Genomic DNA, 22917 nt, shown 5'->3' with positions numbered 1-22917 from the left:
AAAGAACGTATTTGTGGATTTTGCTATGTGTTGGGTTTCATGGAACCACGCTGTCGTGGATACTGAAAGAATACTGTCTGGTAGTGTACAGCAGGAGCATGGAGTAATAAAGACTACTTTACAGCAGTTACAAAGTAAGAATTTCTAAAGTATAAATATACATCTACACTTGGTCTGTAGGCGGAAATCTAAATAGTGCTGAAGGAAATCAAAACAGACCTAACAAATGGAAAAGTATACTGTGACCATATAAAACTGTCAATCCTTCCAGTTTGAGTTACAGATTGAATACAGTTCCAGTAAAAACTTTCGTGGTATATTTTATGGTCACAAGGAACTTGACACCAAAATTTAGATGGAAATATAAAGAAATGAGAGTATGTAAAAGTTTTAGAAAAGAAGAATAAAATGAAAGGATAAAAAAAAAAAAAGAGAAAAGTAACTAAGACAGAATTAACATACCATGTCATTAAAATACATTTTTCAGATGCAACAGTATCATTCATCAATCCAAGGATAATGTACAAATGGAGGAAGGGGTGAGCATTTTTCATGCACATCTATGATTTTTTAATACATGCAAGCCTTTAAAAACAGTACTTTTATTGAATATTTTATATTTCTATTTTTCCACTGAAAACACCTCAGACTTGCTAGATAAAACTGTAGAACTTGGGCTAGGGAGACAGCTTGGTGATTTAAGTGCCTGCCTGGCAAGCACAAGGACCCAAATTTAATCCCTGGTACTCACATGCCCTGCCAGCCCAGAAACGAGGCATGGTGGTGCACACCTGTAATCCCAGCACTGGGGAGACTAGGCGATCACTGAGTCTGAACTGCACAGTGAGACTCTGTATCAAATAAATTTTAAAAACTGTAGAATTTATCTTAATGCCCATAGGCAAAGCATAATCTGAGAATAAGACGTGAGGAACTGCTGAGAAATTATTAAGGAGAGGAATTTAACATCTTCAACTAAAGTAATCTGAATATAATATGATTTTGATTTCTTAAAAATAAAACATTCCACACCTATATGAATTTGAGTTAGAATGCTCTTGGAGATGGAAATCTGAGGCTGCAACATCAACATCATCATCACCATCATCATCATCCCCACCATCGCTTTCCAGACTCTCCTCCGAGTCATATTCTGCTCTATGGGAAGGAGGTAAAAAAGGCTAAAAAATAAATAAAATAAAATTATGTAATTTATCATTAAAATATTTGGTTTAATATATTCAAATGTATCATCTAATAGTAACAAGTTATCTCATTTGTAAATATTTCATTATATATGAAACTAAAGTAACTAGTATTTGCCACACTATGCCTTTTGATATCTCTTCCATAATTTCCTTATTTATTCATCCATTTAACAAAAAATTCTCATTTCCATTATGTAATCAAAAGTGTACTTGATTTAAGAAATTTCAACATGGATACAGTCACTGTCCTCAGAATTTACCTTTTAGTGGTAAAGGTAGGCAAAAAGCAGAAAACAATAAAAGCTGCATTAAATTGCAAAAGAATATTTTGAGATAGAGTACTGTAAGAACTGAAATAAGCTGATAGAATGACTCTTGAGAAGTAGTGTTTGAGACCTAATCAACAAAAATGAACAGAGAAGAAAGCATTACAGATAATGAAAATAGCCATGTAGAAAAATTCTAATTTAAGAGTTTGAAATGAAAATGAGCAGTTAGATGAAAATCTCCTAAGCTAAAGAGTTAGAAAATGTTAAAAGAAAATAGTAGACAACAGCTTAAGTAAAATCCTGTAGGTCACAGTAAGGACCAGAATGTGTTACCAATGATGAGTTTTAAGCAGAGGACAGGGCTCAGATTTATAATTTCAGAATTACTATGATCACTTTCTTATAAGAAAAAAAAAGGTAAATAACAAGAGTAGAAATAGACAGCAGAAACTAAAGCCAGAATTGGCATTGGAGAGAAGTATCAGATTTAAGAATATTTTAAAGCGGAGAGCACTAATTTGCTAATGGATTGATAAGGCCAAAGAAAGGAAAACAAAAAACAAAAAACAATGATTCCTGGACTTCTGGCTTGAGCAACTATAACGATGAAGATGTCATTTACTGAAATGGAAGAGCTTTGGACATAAGGAAGGTGCTAACCAAAGTAAATACCAAAAGCCTAAATCTTGAAAAACATCAAGATTCAAGGCCCAAGTAGAAACAGAAGGATGAAAATAGCCTATGAAAGAATGAACAGTAAGTTTAGAGAAAAACATTAGTGACTGGCATTAAAGGAATAGGAGATAAAAGAATTTCATGGAGAGAATGGTAAGTATGTTAAATACTGCTAACAGGACAGACAAAATGATAATAAAAAAGGTTTTGTTTTTACTTATTTATTTAAATGTATTTTTAGTACAGGATCTACAGGGGCTCACTATGAAGATCCAACTCAGTGAGTCTCCTGTTTTCAGCTTCCCAAGTGCTGGGCTTACAGAATGCACATGCCACGCCCAGTCTCAATCACAGTCTCAGCATGCTCCTGGGGCAGGTTTGACATGGCAGGCCAGGGATCAAACCCTGGCTGCTGTGCTTTGCCTAAGCAGGCACTTTAGCTAAGCTATCTGGCCAGCCCTTTAATTTTTTTTTTGGTTGTTACTTTTTTTAATATGGATCTTAACTGAATTTCTGAAAGAGAAGTTTTAAGGGCCGCCCAGATAGCTCAGGAGATTAAAGTGCCTGCTTAGGCAGGTGAAAGGGCCAGGGGTTCAATCCCCAGCCTGCTGTGCTGGCCCTGCCCCTGGGTCACAGCATGCTGAGATGGTGATTGAGACTGGGTGTAGTGGCACATGACTGTCATCCCAGCGCTTGGGAGGCTGAAAACAGGAGGAACACTATGAGTCTGATCTGTGTAGTGAGACCCTGTAGACCTTTTTATTTAAAAAAATAAATTAAATAAAACAGAAGTTTTAGTGGGTTACATAAATGAGTAAGTACCAAATGGAAATATTGTAAGGCACTAGAAAGAAAATGTGCATATGTTCTTGGAAAGTTAACATAAAATATGAACATGAAACAGAAAAATGGCATAGTGGCTAGAGAAGAGTTTACTATACATGCAGTGTACATAGCATATATTGTTATATACACATTCCTTCATTGACAGGACACCCTTATAAGGTGTAAAGACTACAGTTCTGTAATTCTAGTTCTCTGTCAAAGGGACTGACTTCCACAGTCTGTGAAATTTTTCATGTCTATGAGCATTATGAAATACCACAGAGATCTCAATCAAACATAAAGGCTAAAATCTAGCCTGAGTTGTGCTGTTGACTGAAGTAAGAGCAGACCAGCCAGTAATTTAAAAAGGAGATCCAGAAATTAGACAACTATGTAAAACCTTGCTAACAACAGTCTTGTATTAAGCAAAATTATCCTTCAACACTGAAGAGGAAATAAAGATACTATATTCTCAAAGTGCTTAATAAATATTTATTGAATGAATGAATGAATGAATGACTGCAGAGACTGTAAGGAACAAAGAAATAAAAATTCCCTTCAATTCCTGAAGCATCTAAGATAGTGGTAGCCGAACTACGGCACTATATGCCACAATGGGCTGTTGGTTATCAGAGAAAGCTCTATAAAACATTTGCTATCACTGATTCAGGATATGAAAAAATAAAAGTCACAACCTAACACAGGCTTGGGGGATGGTACAGTCAGAGAATAGACAGATGCTAATTAATGTAAGGCAGCAGAGAAAATATGTAGAAACCCATAATGTGAGGGATTTGGCTGAGCACATAAAAATAAGATACATAGCTACCTACAGAATTCGCTTTGCACAGTAGTTGCAGGACTGTAAAAATGAATATACAAGTAGAAGTCACACAAAACAATCCCAATAATAAATGTTAAAAAGCTACAAATGGTCTGTCAACTTTAAAAATATTTGTCAAAACATGAAAAATTCTCTTCGTTTGACAACAGTGCTCGTATTCTTCTAACTTTATAACTTAGCACACGCAGCAAACATCTTTTCTATGGTTTAACAAACTTATCTTGCTACTAAGTTTTTACAGTGTGAACTATTTTATTTTTTGCAGTTTTAATGCTGTGAATCTGTGGTAATGTAAAATTTTTTTGTGAAGGTGATTATGCCTGGAGCATCTTCCTACTCTCAGAAATATTTTCTATATTAATGTTTGTAAGTTTACTTTCACTCACTTCCACTGTTTATGTATCTAGAATCTTTTAATTGACACCAATGTCAACATTCCCAGTTTGGTTTATTTTTTCTAACTCGATTTATGTTTAATTTGAATTTCCCCCTCAGTACTATCACTTTTTTTTTTCCCAAAACCTTTCAACTTAGTTGGCCAATTCTTCTTTGGATTATAAGGGAGACAAGAAAGCAAAACAACTACATTCTGTGCTGTGTGAACTGACCAATGGGTGCCAAGTGATCAATGACAGACAGACTTGAATGAGTTGACTTAAATAGACACTGAGCATGAGATGTATGTTATTTATATAATGGTCTGTGAAGAGCTACAGTGCCATTTGTATTTTACCCAAATTACATTTAATATACTGTGCAACTCAAGTTGTTGAGGGAGTACATTTACCTAAAAACTAGCAGCTGAAATTTATGTCTATTAAAACAGAGCAGGACATTGCCTTCAGTGTTAAAATGAGGGAGAATGTGGCTCAGTGTTTTCCTAGCATTTCTAGGTCCTACGATTGATGCCCAGCACTCCCTCCAAAATGGGTACAAATGATCAATGACTAGGCCACTTTAATTTCTGGGGGCTGTGATTCCTTAACCACTATCAAGTACACTAACACTAAATATTTAACTAAGTATTCTTTCTTAGTTAACAACTCATGCAAAACAATACAAAACAACTTACACAAATAAAACTTTTCTCAACCAGAATGGGAAAACATTTGGAAGCACTAGCAAGCACACTCACTTTAAACATCTGCATTTCCCTTTGATCATACAAATACTGATTTCAATAACACTTCTGTTACCTTGGCTATGAAATAGTCCCAGATACTGAGCTCAGGTGGGATGAATTTCTCTTTGACTGCCAGGGACTCCTGATTTACTGGTGGTGAAGAGGTAATTGGGACAGATTCTTTGCCAGATATTTTTGATGACCTAAAACGTTTGTTCTGTTTTTCTCCTCCTTCAATTAGTGAAGAAACTAAGAAGAAAATAAAGCATTATTAAAGTAAATACTATTTTCATTAGATTTCACCTGTTTCTAAGAACTATGGTTAACTGTGAATAAGTACTTACAGAAAACCAGGACAGGATATAGAAGTATGGAGAAGAAAATGGATTAGCGAAAGTGAGAAAAAAATTACCTTGCATATCAAACTCTGGTTGTAATGCAAATTGTCTATCATTTTCTGAATGTAGATTTATTTACTGTATATGAAAGGTAATAGGACAGAATGTCTGCAGGCACTTCAGTCCACAGTTTAACTAAGAACAGGAAATTTCCTATTCTTTCTCAAGGAACTAAGAGAAATTAGTAGTATAGATGAAATGAATTAGCATATGTATTAAATTTTTATTTAGTGCCAGGAATTGAACTCAGGACCTTGCACTTACCAGGCAGGTGCTCATGCCACTAAGGTATATCCCCAACCCCATAAATTAAAATATTTTTGATACTTTCAACTACTTTGAAGATAACGATACATTGTATTAATTGTTATTTTCTTATTTTGTTATGCAATTTTATTTTTTCATAAAATAAAAAATAATTTTACTCAATACTAGGTCCTAAAATGCAAATCACCAGTAGAGAATCAAGGATCTGGTGGATATGCATGATCTTGTAGCCAGGCAAATAATTCAAATTAAGGTACATCAATATTCTTCTTCACTGATTCCAACAGAGCTAACTTACCTTTCAAAGGTGTACAAATATTTGTGCAGTAATACAACTTTCTTTTACTGTTTATAATTACTCAGCTTGCAGACAAAGAAATCAAGTGCAATATATGGTCAAGCTAAATTTAATATAACTTGGTTATCTCAAAAAATATATAAAAGCCAGTATTTTAATAATATTAAATAGTGGTGTAATAATCTTTAAAAAAGATATTAAATGGATGTATTTTTTCTCAAAGCTTCACAGCATTTGATAGACAATAATCAAGCTTAGAGCATACCTATTGCATACATTAACATAAATTCTAAAACTAAAAGAGAACCTAGATGGTGGAGCTGAAAAATTATAAGGGTCATGAAGATAGCTCCAAGAGGCCAAACGAAAACTAAGACATACATGGGGAAAAACTTAGAATCATTTCTGAATAGAAATTTTAAAAATATATTTCTTCACTGGCTTTAACCAAAAGTAGGGTTCCATGTCAAGAGAGCATATGGTACAAATATGTCTTCTTTCTCTTAAGAATTTTCTCCTCAACATAAGCACATCCTATACTGTGATTTGCTCAGACTTGTAAAAGTAACTCCCAAAGAATTTAAAAACAAAACAAAACAAAAAATATCCAGGAGAATCAGTTATGAATGAGGCTACATCTACATCTAAGAAATGGGAAGTACTAAAGAATGGGAAAAATATGCTGTTTCCCACCCCAGAACTATTTAAAGCCAGGTCTTCTCACATGTTAGATTAAGCTCCACCACTGTGCTCTGCCACTTTTTTATTTTGGGACAAGGTTTTATGAGGTAGCCCAGGCTGAACTCACACTTCTGATCTTCCGTAAATATACAGTAGCTCCTTGATATTTTGCAGTTTGACTTTCACAGACTCACTTTCGCAGGTTTTCAAAAACTATAAATTATTTATCATGGATTTTTTGCTATGCTATGGGATTTCGCAGTACTGTGTAGCATACGTATGTTGTTAAAGTTATGTAGGTTTATGAGTTCAGAAAATGGTTAAGAACATTAGAAGTTTGTCTTTTTTTAATGTATGGGAAAGGTTTTATAAGAGTGTGGGAAGGATTTATAAAGCCTTAAAATATATATAAATACTAAAATAAATGTAATATCATTACTTTGCTGATTTTCATTTATGGAGGCATGTCTAGAATATAACCTCTGTGATAAGTGAGGGACCACTGAACTGAAAATTTAGAGTGCATGCATTTATAATATATTATTCAGCTCTAAGAAGGAAGAAAGTTGTATTACATACTACAACATGGACAGACCTTGAGGATTGTGTTATATTTGTTATTTTCACCATATTATTGTGACTAAAATTATAAGGAGTCTAAGCCAAGATCTAGTTTTTGAGTTTGCCATTCTCAATCGGACACAATAAAATTAATATCCTGAACATAGATGTAAACATTACAAAATATACTTCATCAGAAGAACCATCTCATTCTCTACTTCTTGTTTTTTTGCGGAACCAGGGATTGAACTCAGGCCCTTGAACTTGCCAGGCAAACACTTATTCTACTGAGCTATATCCCCAGCCCACTTATTCTCTACTTCTTAATCTAAGACATACTAGCTATAAATTCCTCTTGAGTATACCATAGAGTGCATGTCATCTCATGAGCAAACCATTCTGCTCCTCAAATTTAGACACAAAATGTAGGGGGAGGGAAAGGAAGTAAATTATTTAATCAATGGTTTTAACATTTTTTGTTGAAAAAATACAATAGGGAGAAGAGTATTTAGCCTAGTATTTTTTTTTTTTTTTTTTTTTTATGTATTTGGTGCAAGGTCTCACTATGCACTTGGACTCCTAGTGATCGTCCTGGTTTTAGCCTCCACAGAGCTGGGATTATAGGCATGCACCACCATAACCGGTCTCAGTGGCCTGCTCAGCATGCCCAGGGGCAGGCCTGGCTAGACTTGCTGTGCCAGGGTCAAACTCTGTCCCTGCACTTGCCTGCAGGCACTTAGTCTGTTGAGCCATCTCACTGGACCCACAATTTAGTCTAAATCCTCCTAAGTATGTATTCATTCTTTATCATCAGGGTACTTCAGATAAAAAGGTTAAGTAGTACAAATATATGTGAGCACAAATAAAATATAAAAATAACTGTACCAGTTAACTTCAAAAACTCTAAAAAAGGAAAAGATTAAAATACAAATTCTGTTTAGATTTATTTTTAATTAGTAACAGAAAGGGAGTGAAGAAAGAAAGAGTGGAATAGGGAGAAAACAAAGGAAAGGAAAAAAGGTTGGAGAAAGGAAAAAGAGACAAAGGGAAAGGAGACAAAGGAGCAAGGGAGAAGAAACAAGCTGATGAGGGTGGGAAGGTGGTTGGAATAAACTGTCCATATTGAACATGTGGACCACTATAAATAACTACACATATACTGGAAATTAACTCAAGCATATTTTGTAGACAAGATTTTCTCATTAATAGGCTACTGATCACTGCCTCATAGTAGTATATACTTTTAAGTCTTGGCAAATGCCACAGTAAGATTATATCTGTAAGATTTCAAAAATCAAACACAATAAATATATTGGTACTTGGAATGAAGCATATGCTTGTAGTGGAGTATTATTCAGCTTTAAATAGAAAAAAAATTCTGTCACATGCTACATGGACAAAACTTGAGGATGTTATTCTAAGTAAAATACACATCACAAAAAGAGAACTGGTGTATAATTACAATTAGGTGAGTCATCAAATCCCCAGGAACAGAAACCCAAAAGGAAGTTAACAGGGTTGGGGAAAAGAAAAAAATGACAGTTGTTTAATGGGTATAGTTTCAGATTTGATAGTATCTTTTCGGTACTGGGGACTGAACTCAGGATCATGCACTTGCCAGGCAAATGCTTATTCTACTGCGCTGTCTCCCTGGACCTAAAAAAAATTTTTTTTTTAAATTTTTTGGTACCAGGGATCAAACTCAGGACTTTGTGCTTGCCAGGCAGGCACTGAAGCCACTGAGCTAACTCCCTGGCTATTTTTTAGATTTGAAAGATTAAAACGTTCTGGAGATGCTCACTATAAAAAGGTATTAGCCCGATAAAATTAATATTACATGTTTTTCTTACTTACAACCAAAAAATTGGAAAGGAGACATATGACTTAAAATTTGGTGCTGGGAGTGTAGCTCTCTGGTAGTGTACTTGCCTATCATGTACAAAGACTTGAATTTTCATACCAGTACCATGCTTATACACACATACACTAGAACTAAGAAAATACACGTAAGGTGCTTTATTGGAGGATTTGAGACTGCTCAGAATGTTGTAAAACAAGGTGGGTTAATCTCATTAGGGTACACAGAATACTGAATGATGGAATCTAGGTTAAACAGATGAGATGCTTCTTATAAAAACTGAGTTTCTTGCTTTGTCATTAAGCTTTAGGAGTAAAAAAATAATTATCAACATTTATAAACATAAAAAAAATTTATAAACATAAACAGTATGTACATTTTTTGGGAGGGTCCTGCCTTCATTATAGGGATTTTCTTTCCTTAGTCATTTAAAAAATGAACATAATTCATTTTAAACTTTAAGTTCAAATTTATATATAATGGCCCACTAACCAAAACATGTATTCCTTTTTCCAGGAAAAATTAGTTATTTTTAGGTTCAGCAGACTTAAAAATTCTTTAGAGTGAATCACAAATTAAAAGTACTCAGCATGTTCAATTATAGTTTACAAGGCTGATTTTGTTTTATATTTTAAATATGCTTAAATCTTACCTTTACTGGTCAAGAATTTTGGCTGTTTAATGTATTTTCTAAAGAAATGAGGGAAACAACCTGGAATAGTCACTAAATATCCAACGTAGAATTTAATACAAGTTTTACAGGACAAAATACCTGTATTTTCTTATTTGTATTAAGCATGAGAAAATGCCAAAAATACAAGATTTGAAATAAATAGTGAATGTTTAAATTAAAAAAAAAAGCAACCCAACTTATTACAATAAAAGATACATTGCCAAGAATGAGATGTTTGTTCAAAGTGACAGGGAGTATTTTGGAGATTAAAAGCAATGGATCTTAATCTAATGCATTTTTAAATTTAAATATTGTCTGTATGTTTCCTTTCTGCTCTTTGATCAAGCTTTTACAGCAATTTGTGTTACATAAAAACATTACAGTGTATTTTTCCACCTTATTCACAGGATCTGGCACCATGTGACTCTAAATACAAATGATCATAAAAGATACACATTTGAATCAATTCAGAATACTAAGGTAGCAGGATAGCACAGCAAAAGATACTCAAAAGAGGATTGCCACAACTGCTTTAGAAAGTTGCCAAAACAAAGGGGTGTGTTTGAGTCAAAGGAGAGTATTCTGATGGAGATTAATGGCAAAATGTCTTTTAGTATAATAAATTTTTTTAAAATTTAAACATTCACTTTATTTTTGACCTCACCTTATGCATCTTTAAAATAACTATCATTAGCAGTCTCATAGTAAAAAAAAATGACATGTTTTACAAAAACAAAATAATCATTTCACATTTTATTTCCCGAATTGTTGTAAACAAGTCATGACTATAAATTCATTGAGGTAAAGATAGAAAATTCAGTTCTCATAACTGCAAATTTTCTCATAAAATGCAATAAAAATTCTTAAAAGAAAAAATTTTATGCTTTACAATATGCAATATGAAGCATAAATATGGATTTCTAACTGTTAACAAAACAAAAAACAATTTTTGAAAACTGCTATGGCTTAGCCAAATGTCTAATTTAAAAATTAACTACAGCAAACTAATTCTCAACTCTATGAATATACACCTGTATAGTTTAGTGAGAGTAGAAAAATTTAATGCGCCAATTAACATGTGATATAGAATTAAGAGAAAATTAATATTTAATGTACATTAGCATTCTTAGAAGAATTTTTAACCTACTGAATTATAGCCCAGTGAAAAATCTATTCTTTTTTAATCAAGGTTAAGTTATATTTAAACATGTTAACAAAAGAATATATTAAATAATAGTTGTGTAGAGCAACATATGATTAAGTTTATGAGAACACCGCTACAAAAAAATTAAGACTATATAAGAATAACATTGATGAAGTTCTGGTTTTGGTCTTTTTTTTTTTTAACTGTTTTGTATTCTTTTTAGATTAAAAAAATAAAGTTGACTTTTAAATTCTCTGAGTCCAAGCTTCTGAAAACACTTCTAAGAAATCAGATGTTTTAGGGTTATAAAGAAATATTTCATCTTAAATATACATATTTTGATATGGATTAGGATGTCAGAAAAATAAAATATTTTTGATTGTCAGCTTTTATCTGGCTGAATTTTAAAGCTAAAAATTAAAAAACATACTTTTTTTTTTTTACTGAATTCAGATCACCTTTTCTAAAATACATCATTTCATCTCCTTGGTTCATAACTGAGTATTATTTAATGAAATTAGACTACAGGATGTTATAATAATATTTTGCCACAATCCATACATCCAAAGCTCCTTACCCACAAGCTACAATTTACCACATAGCTGAATTATGTTTGCATGCATGGACAAAGTAATAATGCCTTCAAAACTGATATCTCAGAATTTCAAGTTGAAAATCACTCATATCTTGGTTGATTTGGGGTCCTTAAATTTCTACTATCAGTAGATCTGGTTTGCTAGTTATTGTCTCCTTTCCCTGACCATTCTTCTCTCTTATCCTGCTTGTCCTTCTCTAGTTGCACGTTCTTTTCCAAACTAGATCAGCTTTGGCATTAGCAAGTATTTGGCTTCATCATTTAGGAAGCATACATATTTTTTTGGTTATCAAATTCAAATCAGATCACTTAAAGTTTCTGTAATTGCTCCTATAGCTACTACTCACATGACTGGTTTTAAATTTTACTCAGAGTATCAAGGATCCTTAAAGTCAGATGAGCAAGCACCACACAAGCTGACTGTTAACTACATCCAGCCCTGCTACTAAGTAAACATGTTTTAAATATTTTGCATTATTTGGTTATCATGTCCCATATTCAAGAAGTTAAACGCATATGAACAGATAATTTTTGATCACTTGCTAATTTAGGCAATAATATTTATGAGTGGCATTCCCCTCCCCCCTCCAAAAAACCCAAAAAACAAAAAACAATCTGACTGTTATACACAAAGGCCAACCAAGGTTTTAAAGGTTTCTGACACAGCTATGTTCAACAGAAACGACTGGAACTGATGTATGATAGCTGCTTAACAAGTATGCATTTTTCATCTTTTACACATACTTGGACATATCCTTAGCAAATCTATACCATTCTAATATTTTATATTAACATGTTTAATTTTAACTATTTCTCAAGATATAGTAAAAAGAGTGCAAATTATTTCAATTATTTAATACTAAACTCAAAAAACCTAAAAATCTTACTACCCTTGGATTTTGAAATTTTTCTTGAATTCTGAGATGAGGTTCCAGGCAAATTTCATAGGCAGTTTGTTTGTTCGTTTCTTTTCTTTTTTTTCTTTCTTTCTTTTATGATGAAAAAGAAATACAGGAAATAACTTTAAAAACCAGAAAAGGATGTGGTGGAAATTAAAATATTTCAAAGACAAATTTGGTAACCTAATTTGTATTTGAAATTTATTCATAAGGAAGAAAGGCAGAAAGAAAGTCTGACTTAGTGCAAAGGGCATGGGTCAGAGTAGTAAGCTAGTGTTTTAGGTAGATATAGTACCTACTATGTAAGTAGTATGAGAAGCTGTGTTAGATTTACACATTTTTAGTAGCTTAAAGGAACCAAAACTGAATTAGGCCCTAAATTTCATGGAAGTTTGAAGTCATGGCAAGGAAAATTACAAATTGTCACTGTGCAACTACTTGTCCAGTTTCAACAGTACTAATTTCAGTTGGATCAAGTACTGCCATACATGAAAACTAATTTTAGCCCTTAAAAACTGAAATTCCTTTAACAGAAAAGGCACCTATTCTATTCCAAATGAAGCAATGATAACCTCTTTCAACCTGTAAAGCAGGGATTGTTAAAAGTATGGCTTAATTGTGTAAATGTCTTACTGTCACACAGGTGTACTAACCTGTTTATGTACTGTCTATAGTTGGTTTTATGCTGTAAGGGTAGAACTGTATGCAAATGAAGTCTCTTCACAAAAAAGTTGGTTGACTTTTGCTCAGAGTTGCTCAATGCATATGCTTATTGTAAGTATTAAACATGGACTAACTGCTTGCCTGTTTTTTCTTGGTGGGAAAGAGGAAGGAAGCTGGATTAGAAGATGAGAATGTTAGGTAACAGGAAAAAATAAAAAACAATTTCAATTAAGAGGACGAAGTGGAAACTCGGCCACCAAGATTTTACTGCTGTATGACCATGTGGGACCATACTTTCTAAGAAACTGCTTCTAAGAAACACAATATATGCAAATAATGTTATTAGTATTTTTAAAATATTTTAACCAAATAACAACTTTTCTAGCTTTCTTTTAATTCATTCTAAAAGTCATGATGTAGATTTAGACAATATTTTTTTTCCTGAATGATGAAGCCAAATTCAAGCTTTTATCTTTACATCCCCTGCCAACTATCTGATCCTCTGTATACAACTATTCAAGTCTCCCTACACACCCAGGTATATGTGTATGATAAAAGCAAATAGTATGGGGTGAATTAAAATTTATAAAAGATAAATAACTTGCTATAATCCTCTCAAATGTATGCATAAGGCTTCATTTTTGTAAAGGATTTGAACATTTGCTATTTGTTCAATGTCAGTATAGAATGAAACAGGCTTTCTGGTACAATATGCTAATTCCTAAACTTCCTACCTATAATCTTCAAAATTGAAAAAACAAAATTACCACATATGGATTAATAAATAACAAAATCAGAATGGCAGAAAGCATGATTCTTTCAAATTCAAGAAAATCTATTTTAATCTTTAAATAAACATAATACATTTAAAGTTAGAAATGAAAAAGAATACAATTTTTTAAAGTATTTGTTTTTCACAGTAACAAACACTTAGAAATCCAAAAACCCCAATGGCCAGAATCATAATATGCAAATCATAAAGCAGCCTCATTTGAAATGCTTTTTTCAGTCATGTCAAGTCATAGTCTGATTTTCTATGATTAAACACGCACAATGTTTTATTTTTACACACTTAAAAATGTTTTAATCTAAGAGCTAGGAAATATCCAAAATGGAGAGTTCAAAAGCAGACTAAAAGAACAGAAAGCTTTTAAAAATACTAATCATTTAAATCAGAAATGACTTGATAAAAAAGAAATTCTCCATTTTCCATAAATGCCAAACAAAACAAAACCGTCCCATGTATACCAAACCCTCCCAAACAACACAAAGCAAGCTGAGCTGTAACATTCTATTTCTAAAGCTAGTATCTTGCCTGCAAGACTGGGAGGGTTATAAGAACTGATGGCTGAAAGAGCTTTGGAAAAGCCCACACATTCCATGGAGAATACCACTACCTGGTGGGGGCTAGGTATAGCAAAGTGCCTTCCTGCCAAAGAAAGAAGAGAGAATCTGTATTTGGATAGAACAAAACCATTGTTATAGTGCATTTTAAAACAAATGAAAAGTTCAACAGTACACTACTTAATAAAAATGCATTAGTTAGTTCTAATCACTGGTACAGGAGTATCTTAAATATTTAAAACTGTACCAGAAACCTTAATATTTCATTTTCTCTATTAAATTATGCTTTCAGAAAATGGTCTTTAACAAGAGCTTTCAAATGACTAAATTACATTTGACAAAGTTATCATTAAATGAATAAACAACAAGTTAAGCTTCTGCCTAAACAAAAAGAAAATTTAAAACTTACCAGGTAAAGTTTTTGAATGTGTCTGCTCTTTGATAGGAATATGTGCACCTCCACCAAATACAGCAGACCACATTTTTTCATTTAAAGGATGGGCCACAATGCGAAACAATTCATTACTAGAATGTGTTGCCAGGCCATGGATGAAGAGACTAAGGTACACTGCTGTGAGAATCTCACAAAGCAAGACTGTAAGTCCTGATTGGGCTTCCTCACCAGAAGAATTCAAAAGTCTAATCAGACAAGTTATTCCTAAAAACAAACCACAAACACAGTTACCCATTAGTAACAATTTTATTAAATTAAAATTCAACTTAGTTTGCTTTCCATTACTGTTGTAAACACCTGAGATAATCATTTTATAAAGAGAAAAGGCTCATTTGGGTTAACAGTTGTGGACGTTTTAGTCCACAGTCAGTTAGCCATACTACTTGTGAGACAGTATGTGCATGGCAGAAAAGGCTGCTCGCCTCATGGTCAGAAAGTGAAATAGAGCCATAAGAGTACTGGATATCCCACAATCCCCTCAGGGACATGCCCTAGTGACCTAAAGAGCTCCTACAGGTCCTACCTTTTAAAGTTTCTACTGTATCCCAGTAGCACCAAGATGGGTACCAAAGGCATATGTGGGATGTTCAAGATACAAACCATAGCACTAATTAGATGAAATGAACCTTAAGGGTCATAACAAGACATTTCTCTTTTTAAAAGTGTATGCTAGTTGTACAGAGTGGTGTGTTTCACTGTGACATATTTATGCATAAGACATCTTCAACATTTCCAGCCTCTATTATATGCTTTGTCCATCTCCCTCCCTTATTTTCTTCCTCTCTAATAATCCCCCTTAAGGCATATTTCTTGATTGAATCCTATCTTGGATAAAAGAAAAATTTGAGCATTAGGTGAATAAAAGATACTATTAATTAATTACTGATTTGAGTATAATAAATGTAAGAACATTTAAAATCCCTGGCCCCGTATTTGCTTTTAATAATGGTTAAACATGCAGAATGCATGATGAATATAAAAGAAATAATTGTGCTATCCTTTCCCACTCTGTGTTTGAAATTTTTGTTTTGTTGTTAAGTCTTTTTGGATTCTTGATATTGTTATTGTATTGCTGTTTTGGAAACAAGGTCTCACTATTTAGTTCAGACTGGCCTTGAACTTGCTACTTAGCTTAGGTGTCAAACACACAGTGATCCTCCTGTCTCAGCCTCCCCAGTGCCGTGGCTAAAGATGTGTGCCACCACACCTGACCATGTGTTTGAAATTTTTAATGAAATCCTGTAATGCTAAAAATAGTACCTCTTGATTTTTTTAATGTGATAAAATACAAATACATTGTTTTAACAAATTTTAAAAGTGCACTGGTGTTATACCCTTCACATTCTATTATATCTTATTGTTTATTTTTAAAATTTTGTCTGATTTTTGAAGTTTTGAAAAAGTATGATTTAATGTTTTCTTCCAAGTTTATCTAGTAACAGTTATGAAAGAAATAGTATACTTTTTTATTATCACAAAAGCAAAATATTTTAAACATGATGTAACAAAAAAATACAGAACTTGTAATGAGTAGTGAATATTGAACTGCTATCAACTTTAGCAGTATTAATGATTAGCATATGGTAAAACCAAACCTACGACTTTACTCACAGAAGAATTTCAAAAGATTAAGAAAAAGCTCATAAATATATAAATTATTTATACCTGGCCATTGTGCTGGTGATGTATTGGGAGTTACTGCTTCATCTAAACTCCCTGTTCTCAAAGAATGCCGATGGGGAAGGAGTACTGTTTCATACACCATTCCAGTAAACTGATTTGTTGCAAATGCACTAATAACAGAAAATAATATTTAAATCAATAATAAATTTCGCATATAATTTTTCTAAGTTTTAGAACTAATTTCCCGTGTATTTTTAACATAAATTTTTATTAATTATACTATGTTATATCTAGGGACTATATTCTACAGTTTAGTGCTGTATTGAGTTGAGGATGTAGCTCAATAGAAACATGTTTACCCAGCATCTGTGAAGTCCTGGGTTAGATGAATTCACCAGATATATACACACACAAAAATCCTAAAGGAATGTGTAAATATATACATTTTCTAAAGCAGAACACATCTGATGTGTTTTAAGTATATTAATTTAATGAAAGACACAGTACAGGTACAAATGGAAAACTAAATCACTACATACTACAAGTAGTAAGTTCATCTAATTGACAAAAAAGTGAATTTAGGTTTTACTACATATGTAATGGCTAATATAACCCTACATGAAGCACTGAACTAAGTACTTAACTCATAAAGAAAATGTTTCTGTCCCTATGAAATTTATACTCTGGTTAATGAGACAAAAATTTTTTTCATCATATTTTTCTTAAAGATGAAACTATGAATATGTTACTATAAAGACAAAAGAAAAGAGTATGTCATAAGTTTGGGAATTCAGCATAAGATTATCCAACTAAATGAAACTTTGTGGGGCCAATGATGGCTCAGTAAAATAAGCGCTTTCCTGGCAAGTGCAAGGGCCTGAGTTCAATCCCTGGTTCTAAAAAAAAAAAAAAAAAAAAAAGAAAAAAGAAAAAAGAATAAAGAAATTTTGTCCTAAGACTGAATAGATAAATGAACAGAATAACTTACAGCTTTATATAAGCTATAAGATAATCTTGATAGTTTGTGAAAGCAAAAAGAGTTTGTGGTACAAAATCTGTTAAAACACCACAAAATGGTACATCAGATTTTCCCATATCATACAGCAAATACATTAATATAATATTTAAACAAAGAAAGATACTGGGTGAAATCTGTTCTGACTGGCAAATATCTTTGGTCACAATATTTTCATGCATTTATATACAGTTTCTTTGGCTTTAATTTTCAGTTTCACAATGGCAAAGTAACAACAAAAATTTGCCATCCACTGTACCCAGGTATATTAAACTTATGGAAATGACATAAAAATAAAAATATGCTGAGGAAAATAAAGCCATTACTCAATTAGGAAGAAAGTAAAATTTTAGAGGATTAGAGTAAAAAGCTGAAACTGAAACAACCTTAGGAATATATAACCAGAGAGTATGTGGAGCTACTCAGGGAGAATTCATACATGTAAGATGAAGACAATTGAAAACTAACACCAAGGAAGACCAACACTACATAAGAGCTAACAAACTCACCAAAAGATTTTCACCTGCAGAAACTGACTTATCTAGGGTCTGGGGAGATGGCTCAGTAGAATAAGTGCTCGCCTGGCAAGCACAAGCGCCTCAGTTCAATCCCTGCTTCCACAAAAAAATAAAAAAATAAAAAGAAACTGACTTATCAGAACTTTGACAAAAGTACATACAATCAAGTAAGTATAAAAAACTATAAAGTTCGAAACAATCATTAACAAGAGATGGAGAAAAATACCACTTATATGACAGAATCAGGAGTTCCTGAGTTTTTCCTCCACCAAAAAAATACAGCAAATAAGTACGAGAGCTTGTTAGGACTTATTTTATTTTTTAGAGAAAGAAACCAGTTGAGAGACTTCTATCCCTAGACAACTGAGAAAAACGCCTACATTAAATGGACCGAAAAGGCCAAGGCACATTTGCGCATGGACCCCCAGCTGAGACTTCACCATTAAACTGGAAATCTATAACACTCAGTGTCTTTCTGTGGAGTAGAGAGAGTCTAGACCTCATATGTAAAGGCCTAAGTATAAGTTTCCTATGTTTACCTCTTAATCTATCAACTAGATCTATCTAGACTTCAGAAAAATAAGCAGGGCTTTATAAAGACATAAGAGCATAACCAGAGATTTATTTTCTGTTGGAACAATGCAGAGAAGGAACTTACACACACACACACACACACACACACACACACACACACACGGACCTACTCCCCAAATCCCTCTCTTTAATGGTTTATAAAACATCCCAACATCAGCTATCATGTATCCTGGCTTTTAACTAACTTACACTGAGGAGTTAAATGAATAATTATTAATGCACCAGGAGTCTAGTTAACACTTGTATACATGCCAAGCACTGTGGATCTTCTAACATTCACCCAAAGGACTATATCCTAAATGTCTGTAGTTCTGGAAGCAGTAGAGAACATATTCAGACAGCATGAAAAGGGGCATGCAAACACCTCCAGGAATTTTATCCTTTTGGAATAGAGCAAAGAGGCTAAAAAAATGTAATATTCTATTTTTGTCCAACAAAAAGCCTGGAATATAGATGGAGAGATCCAATTTTTAAAGCTACATCCTCAAAGGCTCCAAACAAAAGTTGTTAGTCATGAAAACAGAGGGCAACACTTATAATATTCAAATAATGGACCTTAACAAAAAAAGGGGGATACAGATGAATGTCCATTTTGTATCTGTGCATTCAAAGTGGTTAGGATAGATATATAGTTACATTCTCTTAATGAATAGAGTGATTTGTTCTGATGGTGTTTGTAGATAGGATATCATGTCCTCATCTTGTACAGCAATTAACCACTAGGAAGAATGTATGCAATGTGTTAATTATTGAAACTGTCCTACCAATTTGATTTGAAACTGTCTCATTGCTATTTGTTTATCAATAAAATTATGGGAAGAAAAAAAAAGAAAACAGAGGGGACTAGGTACATGATACATTTTCTTTAACAACAGAACAAATATATAATTTACAACAGAAGTGTAAATACTTCTTTTGGAGCAATACCCTTTTGGAGAAAAGCGGAAACAGGGAATGTCCAGCTCTGATTTTTTGTTTTCTGAAAAAGGCTTCTTACACAAAATTGCAGTGGTTACTTGATGGCCTGGTTTCTAATGAATTTGAACTGCACAACTCAGAAGGCAAGCAAACAGTTGCTTTGTGACAGCTAGAGTCAAAGGTAGAGACTACATAAAATCTCCCCCTGGTTTTTGCCACAGATAAATCCAGTCCTAGCTACTGTTTGGAAGAAATTTAGCTATGCACAATGTACCATAACTTCCTATACGACCCACCTATGGGATTTTCTCTTTAACAAGCTAACTCTGGATACTGCAAGGCCTATCCTACCCTGAGTGACTGAAGACCACAGGAAAAAACAGTCATAAAACAGGCCACTTTCAGCCATCACCCTCTTAGAATCTGAAGGTACAGTCTGAATTTGAATCTGTGGCATTTGCCACAGATCCTCTCTCTATCTTACTACACACTGTGATGACAGAAGAAACAAATGCACACTCAAATCAAAAACCTTTCTATACCACCTAAAAATTCTGGGAACTACATTGCTGCTTCAGAATATTGGCAAAATATAGCACATACTCAGCTCCAAGGCACCACCAAAAGTCAGAGAGAGCAGTCTGAAACACACAGAAGTGTAAGAGATTTCTTAAAATCTGTGGCCAAGAAAATGCCAAAAACTACCCCTATGCAAGGCCAACTTAACAGGATACAGACCGTAGTTTGTTGCTATATATGCATAGAGCCCTACAAAGAAATCAAGGAAATATGCTTTTAAAACAACAACAACAACAACAAAAAACCATCTCCAGAAACATACCTAAATAAAGTCTTGATTTATCCAAGAGAAAATTAAAAATAATGCACATAAAAATGTTCATAAAGCTGAAATGAGCAATGCAAGACAAAACAGAATTTCAACTAAAAGTATAAAAAAATAGCAAACATGAAGAACAGATCTGAAGAAGCACTGTGCTGAAAAATTAAATAGAAAATGGTTCAACAAGAGACCAGATATAGTAGAAGAAATGATCAGTGAACTTTAAGATAAGTAAATAATATCGGAACTTAAAAAAAATGGTGAAAATAACTTAATATGCATATGGGACACTATCAAGCAGGACAATTTAAATATTGTTGACCACTCCAGAAGGAACAAGAACAAGGGAAAGGATAGAAAATAGAACAGAAGAAATACTGGCAGAACATTTCCCAAGCCTGGGAAGGAAACAAAGCCAGATCCATGCATCTGACAGGACATCAAATAAGGTAAACCCAAAGTGATGCTTATCACAAAATACCACAAATTGTCAAATGTTAAAGACAAAAAAAGTTTGTTAAAAGTGATAGGAGACAAATGAATTCTCAATACTATCAGTGGAATCCCCGGTTCCGAAAAAAAAACAAAAAAAAAAACAAAAAAAAAACTACCAGTGGAATTCTTATCAGAAACGTTGAGACTTAGAAGGGAGTGGGATGATATATTTAAAATCCTTAATGAAAAAAAGTACTAACCAAAAATACTACAGCTAACAATCTTATCTTTCAATAGAGGAGATACAAATCAATAAATCAGAGATAAAAAGTAATCACTATAACTATCACCATAGATGTACAAAAAGTAATTACAGACAATAATAATTACGTCGGCAAACTGGGAAATCTGCAGAGCTAATAAATACCTGAATGCATATAACCTACCAAGACTGAAACATCAAAAACCGAAAAACCTAAACAGACCAATAATAAGGCAAAAGATTAAATGATATCCAAAAGCAAATTGGAGAGGAAGGCCCCTGCCTGTGACGCCAGTGACACAGCAAGCAGGCCTGCTGCCTACAGCAGGACCATAGGTGGCTTCCAAGCCTGTTCCACATTTTGCTTCCTCTTCCACAGGGCAGCAGAGGTATGAACTAACAATTCCATTCTAGGTGAGACCAAAGAACAAGAGAACGCATATGCCAATAGTTTTTTTTTTTAATTTAAATTTTAATTTTTTTAATAGATTGCAAATTGAAAATAAATTATTTACAAACATAAATGAATATAACAATAAAAATTGTCCACAATAAAAATGAATACCTAAAAAAATAAAAATGAAGAAAGAATTTACAGATCAGTCAAAATAGTTCACTGTGTCAAAACCAAGAAACTTATATTCATATAACTAGAATTATCAAAGTAGAAAGGAGTAGGCAATAAATATTTAAAGATGTAAAATTTCTGAATTTAGTTCAACTTATAATACTGTAATTCCAAGAAAAACGAACCTTTTGCACAAGAAATTTAAATAAAATCATACCAAGATACACAAAAGTGAAAGTGTCCAAAACTTATTGTAAGGAAAAAAATCATTAAAGCATATACATAAAATATATTAGTTATGGAAGAACAAAATTAAATAGCATCTTATTCCACATTAGAAACAAAAAAAAAGGACCAAGTGTGTAGGAAACTAGACTAATTACAGGACTGAAAGAAAAGATCTGTCCTCTTTGAATTTTATACTTAGCAAACATACATTTGAAAATTAAAAGTAAGACTTTTCTAGTTACACAAACTTGAAATATTTTAATATCTCCAGAAGTAGCATATAGAAAATAACGAAGAGCATAATTCAAAAGGCAAGAGAAGTTGCTGTATGGTTGTGGGGGAAGAATAAAGAGCTCTCAAAATTTGCTATTTCCTTTTTTTTTTTTTGCAGTCTTTTAAGTAGATTGTAAGTCAAAGATACAGTACAAATCTTAAAACAAAAATTAAGATTAAGCAATATTTAGAAAATTAAATATTAATTAAAAAATGTTTCAAAACAATTGAACTAAGAAGTTTTCATGATAGTAAAGAATTACTAAGAATAAAACATAAGATAAATACTGGAATGACAAACATATGACCAGCACTTCTAACAGTTAGGGGATAGGATATCACACAAAATTCTAGTATATCGTGGACATGGACAGTGCTCATGATGCTTACTGGTGGCCAGGTGTCACTTGTGAGACTGAGCTACTGCTATTTCCTTGATATCCACCCTGTAGATCTACATGACCTATAGGATGTAGGAGAAGTCCATTTGTAGAGTATGCTGATGGAAATATTTTGCTGCTGAACACAAAAGAGTAACTGAAAGACTACAACTGTATACCTCTTATTCTCCTGTGTTTAATTGTTTGCCCTATTTGGTGGGTTCTTTCCATTCTCATTCATGAGACTGTGATCAATTTGCTGTTTCTCTATAACATCATTTAGTAGTCTGTGTAGGCTTGACTTTGTCATCATGAAATTCTTTAGTTGCTCTTTGTCATGGAAGTATTTCATTTCTCCATTCTACTTGAAAGAGAGTTTTGCAGGGTATATCAGTCTGGGTTGGAATTTGTTTTCTTGCAAGACTTGAAGTACTTTGCTCCATGCTCTTCTTGACTTGATGGTTTGTGAAGAGAAATCTGCTG

The 22917-nt window shown here is 33.1% G+C and overlaps 1 protein-coding gene across 1 annotated transcript in view; it reads right to left on the bottom strand.

The window, feature by feature from the left end:
• The window catches only part of Dmxl1 (Dmx like 1), a 206533-nt gene that overhangs the window by 75791 nt on the left and 107825 nt on the right, over positions 1–22917 (bottom strand). The window contains exons 27-30 of the mRNA XM_012516760.2: positions 16445–16572; positions 14735–14983; positions 5018–5193; positions 1033–1181 (exon numbers count right to left, since the gene is read on the bottom strand). Of these exons, the coding sequence (XP_012372214.1) occupies positions 1033–1181; positions 5018–5193; positions 14735–14983; positions 16445–16572 (702 nt within the window). The remainder of the gene's footprint in view (positions 1–1032; positions 1182–5017; positions 5194–14734; positions 14984–16444; positions 16573–22917) is intronic.

This window comes from Octodon degus, unplaced genomic scaffold (genome assembly GCF_000260255.1).
Source record: "Octodon degus isolate 3935 unplaced genomic scaffold, OctDeg1.0 scaffold00124, whole genome shotgun sequence".
NCBI classification, from domain to species: Eukaryota; Metazoa; Chordata; class Mammalia; order Rodentia; family Octodontidae; genus Octodon; species Octodon degus.
Note: the sequence above shows the minus strand (reverse complement) of the source record. Positions and strands in the feature narration are given on the sequence as shown.